This window comes from Zerene cesonia, unplaced genomic scaffold (genome assembly GCF_012273895.1).
Source record: "Zerene cesonia ecotype Mississippi unplaced genomic scaffold, Zerene_cesonia_1.1 Zces_u002, whole genome shotgun sequence".
Taxonomy (NCBI): domain Eukaryota; kingdom Metazoa; phylum Arthropoda; class Insecta; order Lepidoptera; family Pieridae; genus Zerene; species Zerene cesonia.
In genome coordinates this window covers 758,732-770,824 of record NW_024045132.1, presented here as the reverse complement: position 1 = coordinate 770,824, position 12,093 = coordinate 758,732, and the positions used below count along the sequence as shown (strand labels likewise).

Here is a 12,093-nt window from a genome sequence, read left to right as displayed (position 1 = left end):
TCTTTTTTTAAGCATGAGAGACTCGTAGAAGTTTACTGTCGGATTACAATAAGCATTTTATATTTAATATTCATACGAAAGATTTTCTATTCTTTCAAAAGAATACAGATAATATTAAACTAATTATATAAAACTATTGTACTATAACTTAACTCCATTTTTTTCAAGTTCACAGACACCTATTAAATATTCTACGGTCTACACCTTTTATTAAATGATCGCTTTAATCTGCCTGCATTTCTCATTTCATACGGTCATTGTTTTTGAACCTGTGGGGCGTCACATGCAACCTACGACACCCCGGGGGTCGAAAATGTTCTTTATTTATTAACATTTTTTTATTTATGTAATCGTTGCCAATGGAGACGTTAATCGCTACCGCCCAGGAAGATTCGGGGAGGCGTAAGTTCGATTGCAAAACCTATGACCCTCCAGCTCCTGCACTCACCGAACAAAACACAGCAATAAACTTGAATAATAAATAAATTCTTAATATAAAATAAAAATTAATACATATACAAGTGTTAAAACTTCTTAAAGGCTAACACAACATGCTATAAAAGTTTACAAAATTAAATTATCTATCATACAATTTAAAAATAAATATATAAAATGGCTGTCTGAAAGCTTCTAAATTGTATGATATTATAAAAATTAATAATAAATATTAAATAAAACTGAACATACATATTATACAAAATTATTACAACTAAACACCGAAAAAATTACGTATTTCACTGATAATAATTAATATGAATTCAATATTAAGTAAATAATTATCGGAGGCTCTACAGACGCGAGTGGACCTTGGCCTGATTCAATATCTTCTTCCATCATTCTCGGTCTTATGCTCCGGCTCCCCGGAATTTCAAATAAATAAAGCGTGTCTTTTCACGCTCAATGTTATCAGCGGTATCTCTTTACCGGTATCGAATTCTATGGCCAGAATATTAAACAGTCCTTTACGTGTTTATTTGCATAAATATGTATAGCCGATTGGCTATAAGCTTTAGCATTTTAATGCGGAGTCGAGCACGCTTCGGCACGAATTGGAATGGCTAGCACCATGGAAGGTACACCATAGTAGCTTCAGCGTCAAATTATAGTACCAAACAAATGCTAATATATTTCGTGTGATGAGTACGGGAGCTGAAAGAATTGTGCTTTAACTCATTCCAGTCAATTGTCCTTTACATCAGACCACTAAGCAGGCAACTCATTTATATAATTATATGCGCAAATGTTCATGGACGGTGGTGGACGTGTACCACCAGCTTGGTTAAATATAAAAATTCACACTAGAACCTATAAATATCCTAAAGCATATTGAAATGATATATGCCAAAATGTATTTAGTAGATACATTTCACATTCTTTCCTCAAATTATTTTCTTAAGAAACAAATAGTACCAATACTTATTCAATTGAGACATTCTGTATATCTTTCAAAGGAAACTAGAAAATAAACATTGGTGATATTAATATAAGCAATCTATGCATAAGGTTTATTACTGTGTAGCAGGATTATAGCGGGGCTAATCCATCGACCGCTGGAAACAGTATCTGCGCAATGAAAAAACCCATTTGAATTTTAATTGATATGCGGTGAGTGAGCTATGAAATCTACGTACGTACATATACGTAGCTGTACGTATTATGATTTATATGCATCGGTTGGTCTTGTTTTGTATTGGGCAGATATTCTGTTTCAATTTGTTTACTTAGAGGTTTACATTCACGTGTAATGGTACATAATGCGTATCTAGTGCATCAAAAAAAAACATTGATTGAACAAATTATATATCACATAAAACGTAATTAATGTAGATGGTATTTGGTGTTGTATTGGTTAATGGTACATTTACGTCTAAAGTATAAGATAAATATATAATAGTATACTTCAATAATATAATTAAATGTTTATTATGCTTTTTCCAAGCTTATTTCAATTTTAGCGTCTTAAATAGAATGTATTATAAAACTGAAGAGATTTTTGTTTAGTTAAATGCGCTGTACTTCGAAAACCATGGAACCTTCAAATCTTTAAATATTCACGAATAACTTCCCTCATACACGCACATCGTGACATAAATATGTCAAGTAATGTTCTATCTAAGCGAGGAGCCTGCATTACAAACGCGTGTAAATTGTCTTATATCTAAGTATAGTTTCGTCATTTTAATGTATAAATTGGGTCGATGATAATTATTGATTACTAACATAAGTAGACAGATTGCTATGGTCGCAAATTTGATCCATTGAATTTATAAGACCAAATTTCCTCTCATTTAATTTTTCAAGTTTGTTAAATACGTAGTTAGTATCCTTAAAATTATTGATCCCACCTACCGAGGGATTTTAGATTTTAGTTTGATTCTCGGGGTAGCAAATTTTCGCAAATATTTGAATGCAGTCTTCTTTCTTTAATTAACATAATGTTAGTTTTAGTCACAACAACATACTTAACATAGTAACTCATCTACCACACCCAGTTGAAAAATAAATTATGTAAATTGCTAAATATAACGACGTAAGTATATAAAAATATGCGTGTTCTACATACGTATTTTTTAATTATTTTACACCTTTATATTTAACTAATATGTCAATGATCACTCTGGCCTTTTTAAATAATCAAAATTGATTCGTTTCGTGCGAACAATTTCACGAAAGTTGATCGCTGACAGTTTGGGAGTTCGAGATCTCTCGGGGCTGTCAAAATCCACATGAAAGAGTCCAAATTTGACGCTGGAAGAAATTTCACATTTGAATGTAAGCTTTTAACTTAAGTAACATGCCAATTGTGAAGTAAATTAAGGTATTGCAGAACTTCACACTTGCCAAGCTTGGAGTTTTTGGCGAGACAATGGTAACTTGGTGAATGTAATATTTGAAGATTGAATCTACATCTCTGTAATTTCCAGGTAGACAGTTTTATATAATCATGCTATTATAAAAATGGAAATGATGGAAAATATCGTAAACGCTGTAACGTTAATATTTAAATTTGTGTGAGATTATTACTGATTCTGTAAGTTACCAAAAATAATCAATGCCTTAAAAATATATTTGTCCTCGTTTCGCCCGTGTACATAATATATTATAGCCTATGTCATTTAGTAAAGTTACAGCTTTTCGGTCCAGCAGTTTTTGCGTGAATACATAAATACAAATCTTTCCTCTGTATAACATCAGTATAGATAAAAAAGTTTATCATTTTCTAGTCGGGGAAGGTAATTTTGGTATTATTATACCAAAATAATTGTGTCGAGAATGAAAAAGCGATGAAATTCGTAACACGTTCGCACCATTATTCCTTACAAATTTAGAACAGTTATTTTATTTTACTTACGAATAGCCATCCCTCCATTCAAAATCATCCATTAGGCTCCAAGCGAAGTATCCAATTACATTGCAGCCATCCTCGTATATAGCTAGAAGCAATTGTTCTAAATATTCGTTAAAATACGATACTCTATTATAGTCATTTATACCACCATAATCGGACATTCCATTTTCCGTAACAATTATTGGAATTTTCGTACCGTAGTTTTTTGTTATCCAACTGAGCAGTTTTCTAAAGCCTGGTGGATAAACCTAAAAATAGTTTGAAAGTTAGCTGTACTCATGGAACGTAAAAAATGCTGCATTTCTGTATAGCTAAGCTATACTACAATTTGATTGCTAAAATTCGAATATAAGGTTGAAATTGATTATTTTTTTATTGATTTTAACTTTGTGTATACGTTTTGTATTTTTATGAATGAATCATTCAATAGTCGTTTTGGATTGATTAGTCTACTATGTTTAGATAAGTTTCTTGGTAAATGGAGTACATGTTATATAATAAGCACTAAAGTGAAGACAACGGGATTCAATTCAAATCACGAAGTAGAATTTCTTGAAGTTCTGTCACTAACATCTGTACGATGTTTGGAGTCTACCTTAAGTAATAATGTGTTACCATACCGCTAGCCAGTCAGATGCATAAATAGGCCAGCTAGGGTCTGTCTCCATGAAAACTCCTAAATCGTGGTCTATTGATGGCACGGGCCAATTCTCTTGCATCGGGCAAGAAGACATCAGCGCAGATGTATAGTGATTAATTCCGAAGAAATCAGAGCTCCCCTTTAATAGTTTTATCTGTAAATAAAAATAAAAAAAAAACAGTTGAGAGTAGCGAGATTTTTTTATAGTCGACGATTGTGTTCAATAATTTATGAAATAATTCTAGTTTGTCTTATTTATACATAGTTAATTAGAATTTCAATTTTTTTTAATTCAATTCACAAATCAACTAAATGAACAGCGACTCCTGTTACCAAGCAATAATAAAATATAATTCCAAATAGCAAAATAGCAAATCTCTTCATTACTAATTAACGATACCTATTATACTGCGGTAGAATGTTGATCTAGAATAGAATAGTTTTCCTCCAAAAGGCTAACACAAATGGCATATCTAAAATATGGTCTAACTGATAAATATGGGAACTCACTTCTTCTTGAGTAAAGACCGGTAACCTGGATCTTTTATATCCTTGAATAATACTAAGTTCATTTATTCTTTTGCGGACTGTTTCTGGATAATCACCGTTTTCAGAAAATACAGGGTGTGCATACAGCCCTAGCTGAAAATAACAATTTTTGTTATTTTCTAAGTAAGTAGGAAAGTAAGTCTAAATCTATCAAAATTACAATTATTAGCATGAAAAGTACAATTATAAAACTGATAGAGATAAATTTAATTTCATTTTAAATATCTATACAAGGTAATTTTCTTCAAAAAAATATAATTAAACACAAACTATTGCCATTTCACTTTGGAAAAGCAATATACCACGGTTATTAATTTTTCTACGTGAATGATAATTTGTCATGGTAATGATCGAGAAAATATACAAACTCTCAATTGAAGAACTCGTTCGGCAGCTTCAACATCAGTTATGTTGTTTTTGTCTTTGGGCTCAGCATAAAATGCTTCGCAAGTTAAAAAGATTTTACCTGAAATAATTGCTCAAAATGTAGAAATGTGTGAAATTAAAATACTTAAGAATGCCCTTGAAAGGGTGAAGGAAAATATTGTGAGGAAACCACATGTCGAAGAATCAAAAGTGTGACGATATTTGACATTTGCCAACCCATTCTTCGCCAGCGTGATGGATTTTGCCCTGAACCTTCATAGGAAGCCTGTGCCCACGTAGTCGGAACAAATATTGAATAACAGTGATATAATTGAGTATATACTCAAAGCTATGATATCGAGAACCTTTTTGATGTGGTCTGAAGTGTTTATCGTAAAGATGATAAACCCGACTGTGGCCCAGTAGTAAATAGTGGGAACACAAATAATCCGCTATTCCGGGAAAGTTTAGCACAGGAACAAAGTAATCACTGCCATACCCCTAAAATAAAAGAAGAATTAATACTCAGATAAAGCATTTAGAAATGTATTAAATAGACTTAGAGAAATAAACGAATTTATCAAAGTTATAGTATATCACACGGTTTCCAGATGGTAAATCTTCGTACAATAGGGCTAACTCGTTGTATAAAGGATCGAGTTCAATGACGTGCCAAATCTTAATTGTTTCTTCGCTTCGCTTCATTGAAAGGGTCAAATATCGATATTTTATAAGATAACAAACACGCCTTAACATGGTTATTTGTTGTTGATTTAATCATCCCCATATTAAAACCAGTTTAATAAACATTTCTTGCTTAAATTTTGTCGAGATGTAGCTTAGATTTCATTGAATTGTAGATTGGTGCAATAACTTGATTATAAAAGTAAGACAATTTTCAAAGAAAAGCAGCATTCACTCACGTGCAAGCAGTAGACATGAGGCTCATTTATCGTATTCCATAGTTTAACGAGATCTCCAAAGAGAGTAAATACTATCCGTGCGTAGTCTTCGAAGTAATCGACCATAACTGGATTAGTCCATCCTCCTAAATCCATGAAAGGTGTTGGTAAGTCGAAATGGAAAAGAGTTACCACCGGTGTTATATTGGCTTTTAGAAGTTCCTTAAACAATGAGCGGTAATAATTTACGCCTTCCTTATTCACGTAGTTGTCTGTTCCCCTTGGCAATATACTGTTGATATGTAATAAAATATTAGCATAGGTTGATATGAAACTGCTGTGTGCAGATGATGATGATGATAATATGTACTATCTATCTTAATAGTACATATTATAGTCTAGATATGTCATTTAGCCGGGTATCATACAAGCGAAGCCGCAAGTTCTAGCTAGTGTAAATAAAAATATGGAAACGATTGCTGCAGTACAAATATTCATCGAAGGAAACATGATTTTCTCAAATAGTCCACCATGGAGAGATTCATGGTCAGGCTTAAAATCTTACCAAAGTGACAAAACAAAAAAAATAAATAATTCGAAGAAACTAGTCTTACCGTGACCATGATATAGAAAGCCGGTAATACTTTACTCCTAGTGATTCCACCATAATTACGTCTTGTTTATATTTATTGTATGAGTCAGCTGCTATGTCACCATTAGAGTTGTCAGCGGTGAAATCAGGGTGCTCATGTAAATACGTGTCCCAAACACTTTCTCCTCTTCCTGATGAAAAATAATTACAAAGACACGCTAGTACTCCTAACATATTATAGATTTAAGCAGGCAGCATATTTTATTAAGCTATCGTAATATTTTCGAAATTATTTTCAACTAAGACAATTCCATAACTTCTGTTATGGAATTGTCTGACTTCATGTTAAGAAAAAAAATATATAATTCGAGTATCCACCGCCCCGGCTTCGCTCCGCTCCGCTCCGATATTGTACATATAATTATAAGAATTTTTTAAATCGGTCCAGTAGTTTCCGAGATTTTCGTGTTCAATAAACGCACTCTTTAGCTTTATATTATTATAAATATGTATATCATAAAATGTAAATTTTGCAAAACAGATACAACAGATGTTATTGACTAAATACAACTGACAAAATTATGTTTGCTCTGTGTATGTCAACACAATTAATTAAATCCATTCATTGTAATACTTCCGAACAAATAAATCTGTAATTTCAATGCAATAATATGTCTTTAATAAAAGAATCCATGATCATTTTAAAATTGAGCTACATTTTATTTTGTTAAATAGAATGAATTCTGAGCCATTTAATTTGACCCATAAAATATAAATGTTAATTATTACCATGTGAGCCTTTTACTATAATCACAACGCGCTTTGAGCTTTTCTAAAATTTAAATACTATCAGATGGCCCATATAAAAATATAATATAACCTACAATACCTAGGAGCTTCATCCATTGCATATCCTTGTTAGAAATACAAAGCTGATTACCATAAAGAATCATAAAGAATTACCCTAAATGATGATGATATTTTTATACACATTCAATGGTTTTATTGAACCAAAGCTTATTTATTCCGAGGGTGAGGAATTAGTTTTTACACATACGAATAACTATGATCTCGTGTTGTAATGGAATTTCTTGTTTCCTCTGAGTCAATATTGCCATTCGTACTCACCTCCGGCATTCCACCCTCCTTCTATTTGAAATGCAGCCGAAGCAACCCCAAACATGAAATTGTCTGGAAACGTATAGTTGCTGTATCGAGAGGCCGCTAGTTGAGGAAAATGCAGGACACTGCAATGAACAATATAGTCCTATTTTTGAGCGATATATTTTATTATTATGTGTGCGCCTAGTGGTAGTAGTTCAAAATGCTTCTAAAACAGAATTAAAAGAAGTTAAATCAAAACCAAAAAAATCCTATGTGCATAGCATATGTGACTAAAATGATTGAAGAAAAAAATTACATAGCTCTTCAGTGCGTCAGAAAAAATAATCTTAATATCACATCAATACAATTAATCGACATACAAAGACATTATTAAATTAATCTATCGAATGTGTGTTTCATTCATCACACGAGCAAAACTGCGGGAAACAGCTATGTATACAGAACTAGCTTTTGCTTGCGTCGTCTCACGCGTTGATTCCGCGTAGTTTGATAGATTTTATTATACATATAAACCTTTATCTTGAATCACTCTATCTATTCAAAAAAACATCAAAATCTGTTGTGTAGTTTTAAAGATTTAAGCGTACATAAGAGACATAGGGACAGAGAGCGACTTTGTACTACATAGTGATGATGTTAATTATATAAATTAATACACAATATTCTATATTGAAAAAAATATATGAATAAAAAATGTATATTTAAATATAAATGTAATGTATAATAGCAATAAAGCATAACAAGTAATCATTAAAAAAATGTTTTATTTGTTTACCTGAAAGTAGTTAGAAGACACACCAACATGATAACCGAGTTCCGCATTGCACTGTGGAAAATCTATCAAGATACTAGCAGAAAATTACGAACAGCTGTATAAACCAAATAAATAAATGTTTAACTTAACACAGATCAATTATATTTTTTATTAAATTTAGAGGAGGGAAAAAATATTTGAAGTCTCCTTAAGGTTCCGTACATACTATTGTGGGAGTCGAGCACGCTTCGGCACGAATTGGGCCAGCTCGCACCGGGGAAGACCCACACCCTCACAGAAAATCGGCGTGAAATAGAGGCATGCCACTGTGTTTTCTACGGTGAGTGCGGGAGCCGGAGGCCCGTTTCCTTTTCCTGACCCACCCTAGTCCATTCCTTCTTTCCAGTCGTTAATCCTATCCTTTTCCGTTACCCCATAAAAGCGGACAGCGCATTCGCAGAGGTACTACCTTTGCGAATGTTTATGGATGGTGGTGATCGCTTACCATCAGGCGAACCACCAGCTCAGTTGCCCGCTATGACATAAAAAAAACCTTTAATTATTTCTTACTAGCATTCCGCCCGCGGCTTTGCTCGCGTAGTCACGGGTAAGATAGACTCGGGGCGTTACCGACAAAGTTCCCCTTCCCGTTAGATTTCCGGGATAAAAACTATCCTATGTCCTTTCTCGGGTCTAAATCTATCTCTGTACCAAATTTCAACCTAATCGGTTTAGCCATTCTTGAGTTAAAAATAGTGTAACTAACACGACTTTCCTTTATATATATAGATTAACCTACGCTAGCCGGTTGTCATGGCTGCGCTTGAGTTGTAACGGGATAATTCAAAGCAAAATAAAGCCTATGACGCTCACAGAGAACGCGGTATTATATTGGTAAAAGTATTTCGTAATCTATGCAGTAAATAAAAATATTACTCCCTATTCCATCACAAGGTCACAAAATATCAAACTTTACCTCTATAAAATATATTGATATAAATAATAAACACCTTTACTAAAAGCTGAGCTTTTATTTTAATATCATCTAATAATAAAATTTGTTTGCTTGTTTATCTCGCACATCAGAACGGAGCGCTTTATGGTTATCATTTTTGTCAGGAGATAGTTAAGAGGCTAGTATATTATAGACTTCTTTTAATTTTTTATTTATTTTAAACACTTCATTGTGCTGCCAACATTAAAAATAGCTACAGTAAAAAAATTATTCAAAGTGATCCCCTTTCAGGCAAACCAACAGAATGTGTGAAAACAATATTACTAAAAAGGGGTTAAGTAACAGGTTAAAGCAGTTAAATATAAATAAGTAATACTATAATGACATACTCACTAATTTAAATAATGTACCGTAAAAAGATACTTTCGAAAATATAGTATATACATGATACTTGATAATACCGGCGAAATTTCATTCTGCTGTGTTTCGTTCGGTGAGTGGGGGAGCCGGAGGCCCATATCCTTATCCTTACCCCTCCCATTTTCCTTGATTCCTATCGCCAATCCTTTCTTAAACCCTTCCCACGAAGTCGGCAAACCATTTGTAGAGGCGTAAGGTCTGTAATGGATCTTATGCCTCTCCAAATGTTCATGGGCGGTGGTAGCGCTTACCATCGAGCATCCCACCAGCTCCATTGCCGACTGTAACATAAAAAATGTGCTATAAATGTATAAAATAATAGATATTATTTTTATCAATTTTTCTTTCTTAAGGTAATTTTTTTGATTAACTTAAATTAATAACCTTAAAACACTTTTAAATTTCAAATAAATTATGTTTATAAATTAAATTAAATATCAATAAAATCATAAAAAAAACTCTGTATTTCAATTGATTTGCAAAATCTCTTGTTTTGCATTAATTACTATCAAAGTGAAACCTATAAACTATTATAATTAATTCTATAACAGTATGGCGTCATTGAAAACATAATTTACCAATTTGCTTACATATCTTGATCGAATTAATATTAACCGGGGCTTAGTTTGAGTAATTATTACGTAATAATCTAATTTATTACTTTACAACAAATATACATAATATTCCACAAGCTATCCGTCCTCGGCTTCGTCCGCATAGTCAAAGGAAAACTCGCATAGTTGCCGTTCCTGTGGACTTTCCAGATAAAACCTGTCCTATGTCCTTCCTCAGGTGCATGCTATCTTGGTTACATCATCATCATTTCTTTCATCGAAATCAATTCTGTGGTTGAGGCGTGAAACAGCAGACAGAGAGTGACCTTCGCATTAATAATATTAGTAAGAATAGATGAGATGTTAACACAAACCTACACAAAGATAGACAGCGTTAATTGAAAATGAATGCAAGTTGTCGGAGAAGATGTTGAATGCTATTGTTACAAATGCAATTGTTGTCTAGAAGCGTGGAACATCATATCAAGTCCTGCTTCCGTTGGCCCGCGTTTCATGAAGCTGTCTTTCACGTTACTGGACGTTTTAAACGTTAGAAATAGCTTTTCTATTAATGATTCCAGCACTTTCAGTGTGAAATTTTACCGGTTGTAACGTTCTATTTAAGGCACGTACGTTATATTTATTGAGAATGAAGATCTGACATGCGGATTTGTAAGTGGATCATAATTGGGTAACCCACTAATAATTAATTGAACTAATTATAATGTAAATATAATAAAATTTACAGATCATAAGACTTATTTCATAATTTAGTGCAATTATATATAATGTCACAAAAGGGTTATAATTTAAAATTCGATGTCCCCTACTCATATAATATGATTGAATAAGTATTCAAAGTGTAATATGTTCATGTGAAAAGAGTATTAACTCCAATATTTATACAATTTATTTCGATATCGATAAGGATGTGATTAAAATATCCGAACAATGGTGTATAGATTTACCTAAATTTTTGTTTCTTTGTGTACGACTAACTTGTTACTAGTACAACTGAGATGTACGTACATTAAAAAGAGCACTATATTTTTTTCAGATAGCAATATTAATGCGAAACAATGCCAATTCGCTAGTGTATGAATAAAACCACCGTGTTGAATACGTGTCACGCATGCAAGCGTTTTCCGCAAATATCGTTAGCTAGGAATTACTCGCTCAGGGTTTGTTCTCTTTATTTACATGTTTACGTCAGTCTTTATTTCATATGGCAGCCATATTCATGTTTTTGTACGATGAAACGTTGTTCTGTACTCGTGCATGTTCATGTATTTATTTTTTTCATAATAATCTACATGAAAAAATTTAAATGTTGTGTCCAATTAGCCGGCTGTTTCATTTTTATGTTTAAAAATTGCTGTTTCCCTTTTATTGAGGACGCAGCTTTATAGTTTTACTAGTTATTTTTGCTCATGGATTTAAATACTATCATAGGTTAAAGTCTGTGTAATGACATATACTTTATACTGTCATAATACAATTGTCAATGCACTGTGTAGCATCGTAGTACAAAGCAATCTAGTATTGATTGATTCAGAATTTTTGCACCTGTAATTGTCACTTGGGAGTATCAATTACGAATCCCGTTGAGTCCAGGCAACGCGGTTGGCACTAGGGGTTTTGGAATAATTTTCTCGTTACTCTGGTAACACTGCATCTGTAAACACTTGGCACAGTTCCAGTGGCGAGCACAAATTGTGGAGTGTAAGGGTGGTCGTTGACAAGAAGTACGTGACCGATGGATCGGCGTCTAACATCAGTAAAGTGCTGGTATGAATTCAAAGAAGCCATTTCGATGTTTAAAGATGACGTTATATTGCGAGCGCGACATTTCTGAATCAGACTTTTCGGTGCACTTGATGTGAACCT

At 33.0% G+C, this 12,093-nt stretch overlaps 1 protein-coding gene across 1 annotated transcript; it reads right to left on the bottom strand.

The window, feature by feature from the left end:
* Window positions 1-2,612: 2,612 nt before the first annotated feature.
* Window positions 2,613-8,345, bottom strand: LOC119838273 (myrosinase 1-like). The gene is made up of 10 exons (XM_038364140.1): window positions 8,299-8,345; window positions 7,527-7,645; window positions 6,421-6,589; window positions 5,828-6,098; window positions 5,270-5,405; window positions 4,907-5,004; window positions 4,500-4,631; window positions 3,970-4,143; window positions 3,353-3,597; window positions 2,613-2,748 (listed from the first exon to the last, which is right to left on the bottom strand). Exons 1-10 carry the CDS (start codon window positions 8,343-8,345, stop codon window positions 2,613-2,615), a joined length of 1,527 nt encoding a protein of 508 aa, XP_038220068.1.
* Window positions 8,346-12,093: the final 3,748 nt, after the last annotated feature.

What these genes read in the sequence shown, in the direction of transcription:
- LOC119838273 (XM_038364140.1), bottom strand. Translation starts at nt 8,345, where the DNA reads ATGCGGAACTCGGTTATCATGTTGGTGTGTCTTCTAACTACTTTCAG. An exon ending in TGTCTTCTAACTACTTTCAG is followed by an intron (nt 7,646 to 8,298) that starts GTAAACAAATAA and finishes TGTTCATTGCAG; the next exon opens with TGTCCTGCATTTTCCTCAAC. An exon ending in CTCATGTCTACTGCTTGCAC is followed by an intron (nt 5,406 to 5,827) that starts GTGAGTGAATGC and finishes CTTTTATTTTAG; the next exon opens with GGGTATGGCAGTGATTACTT.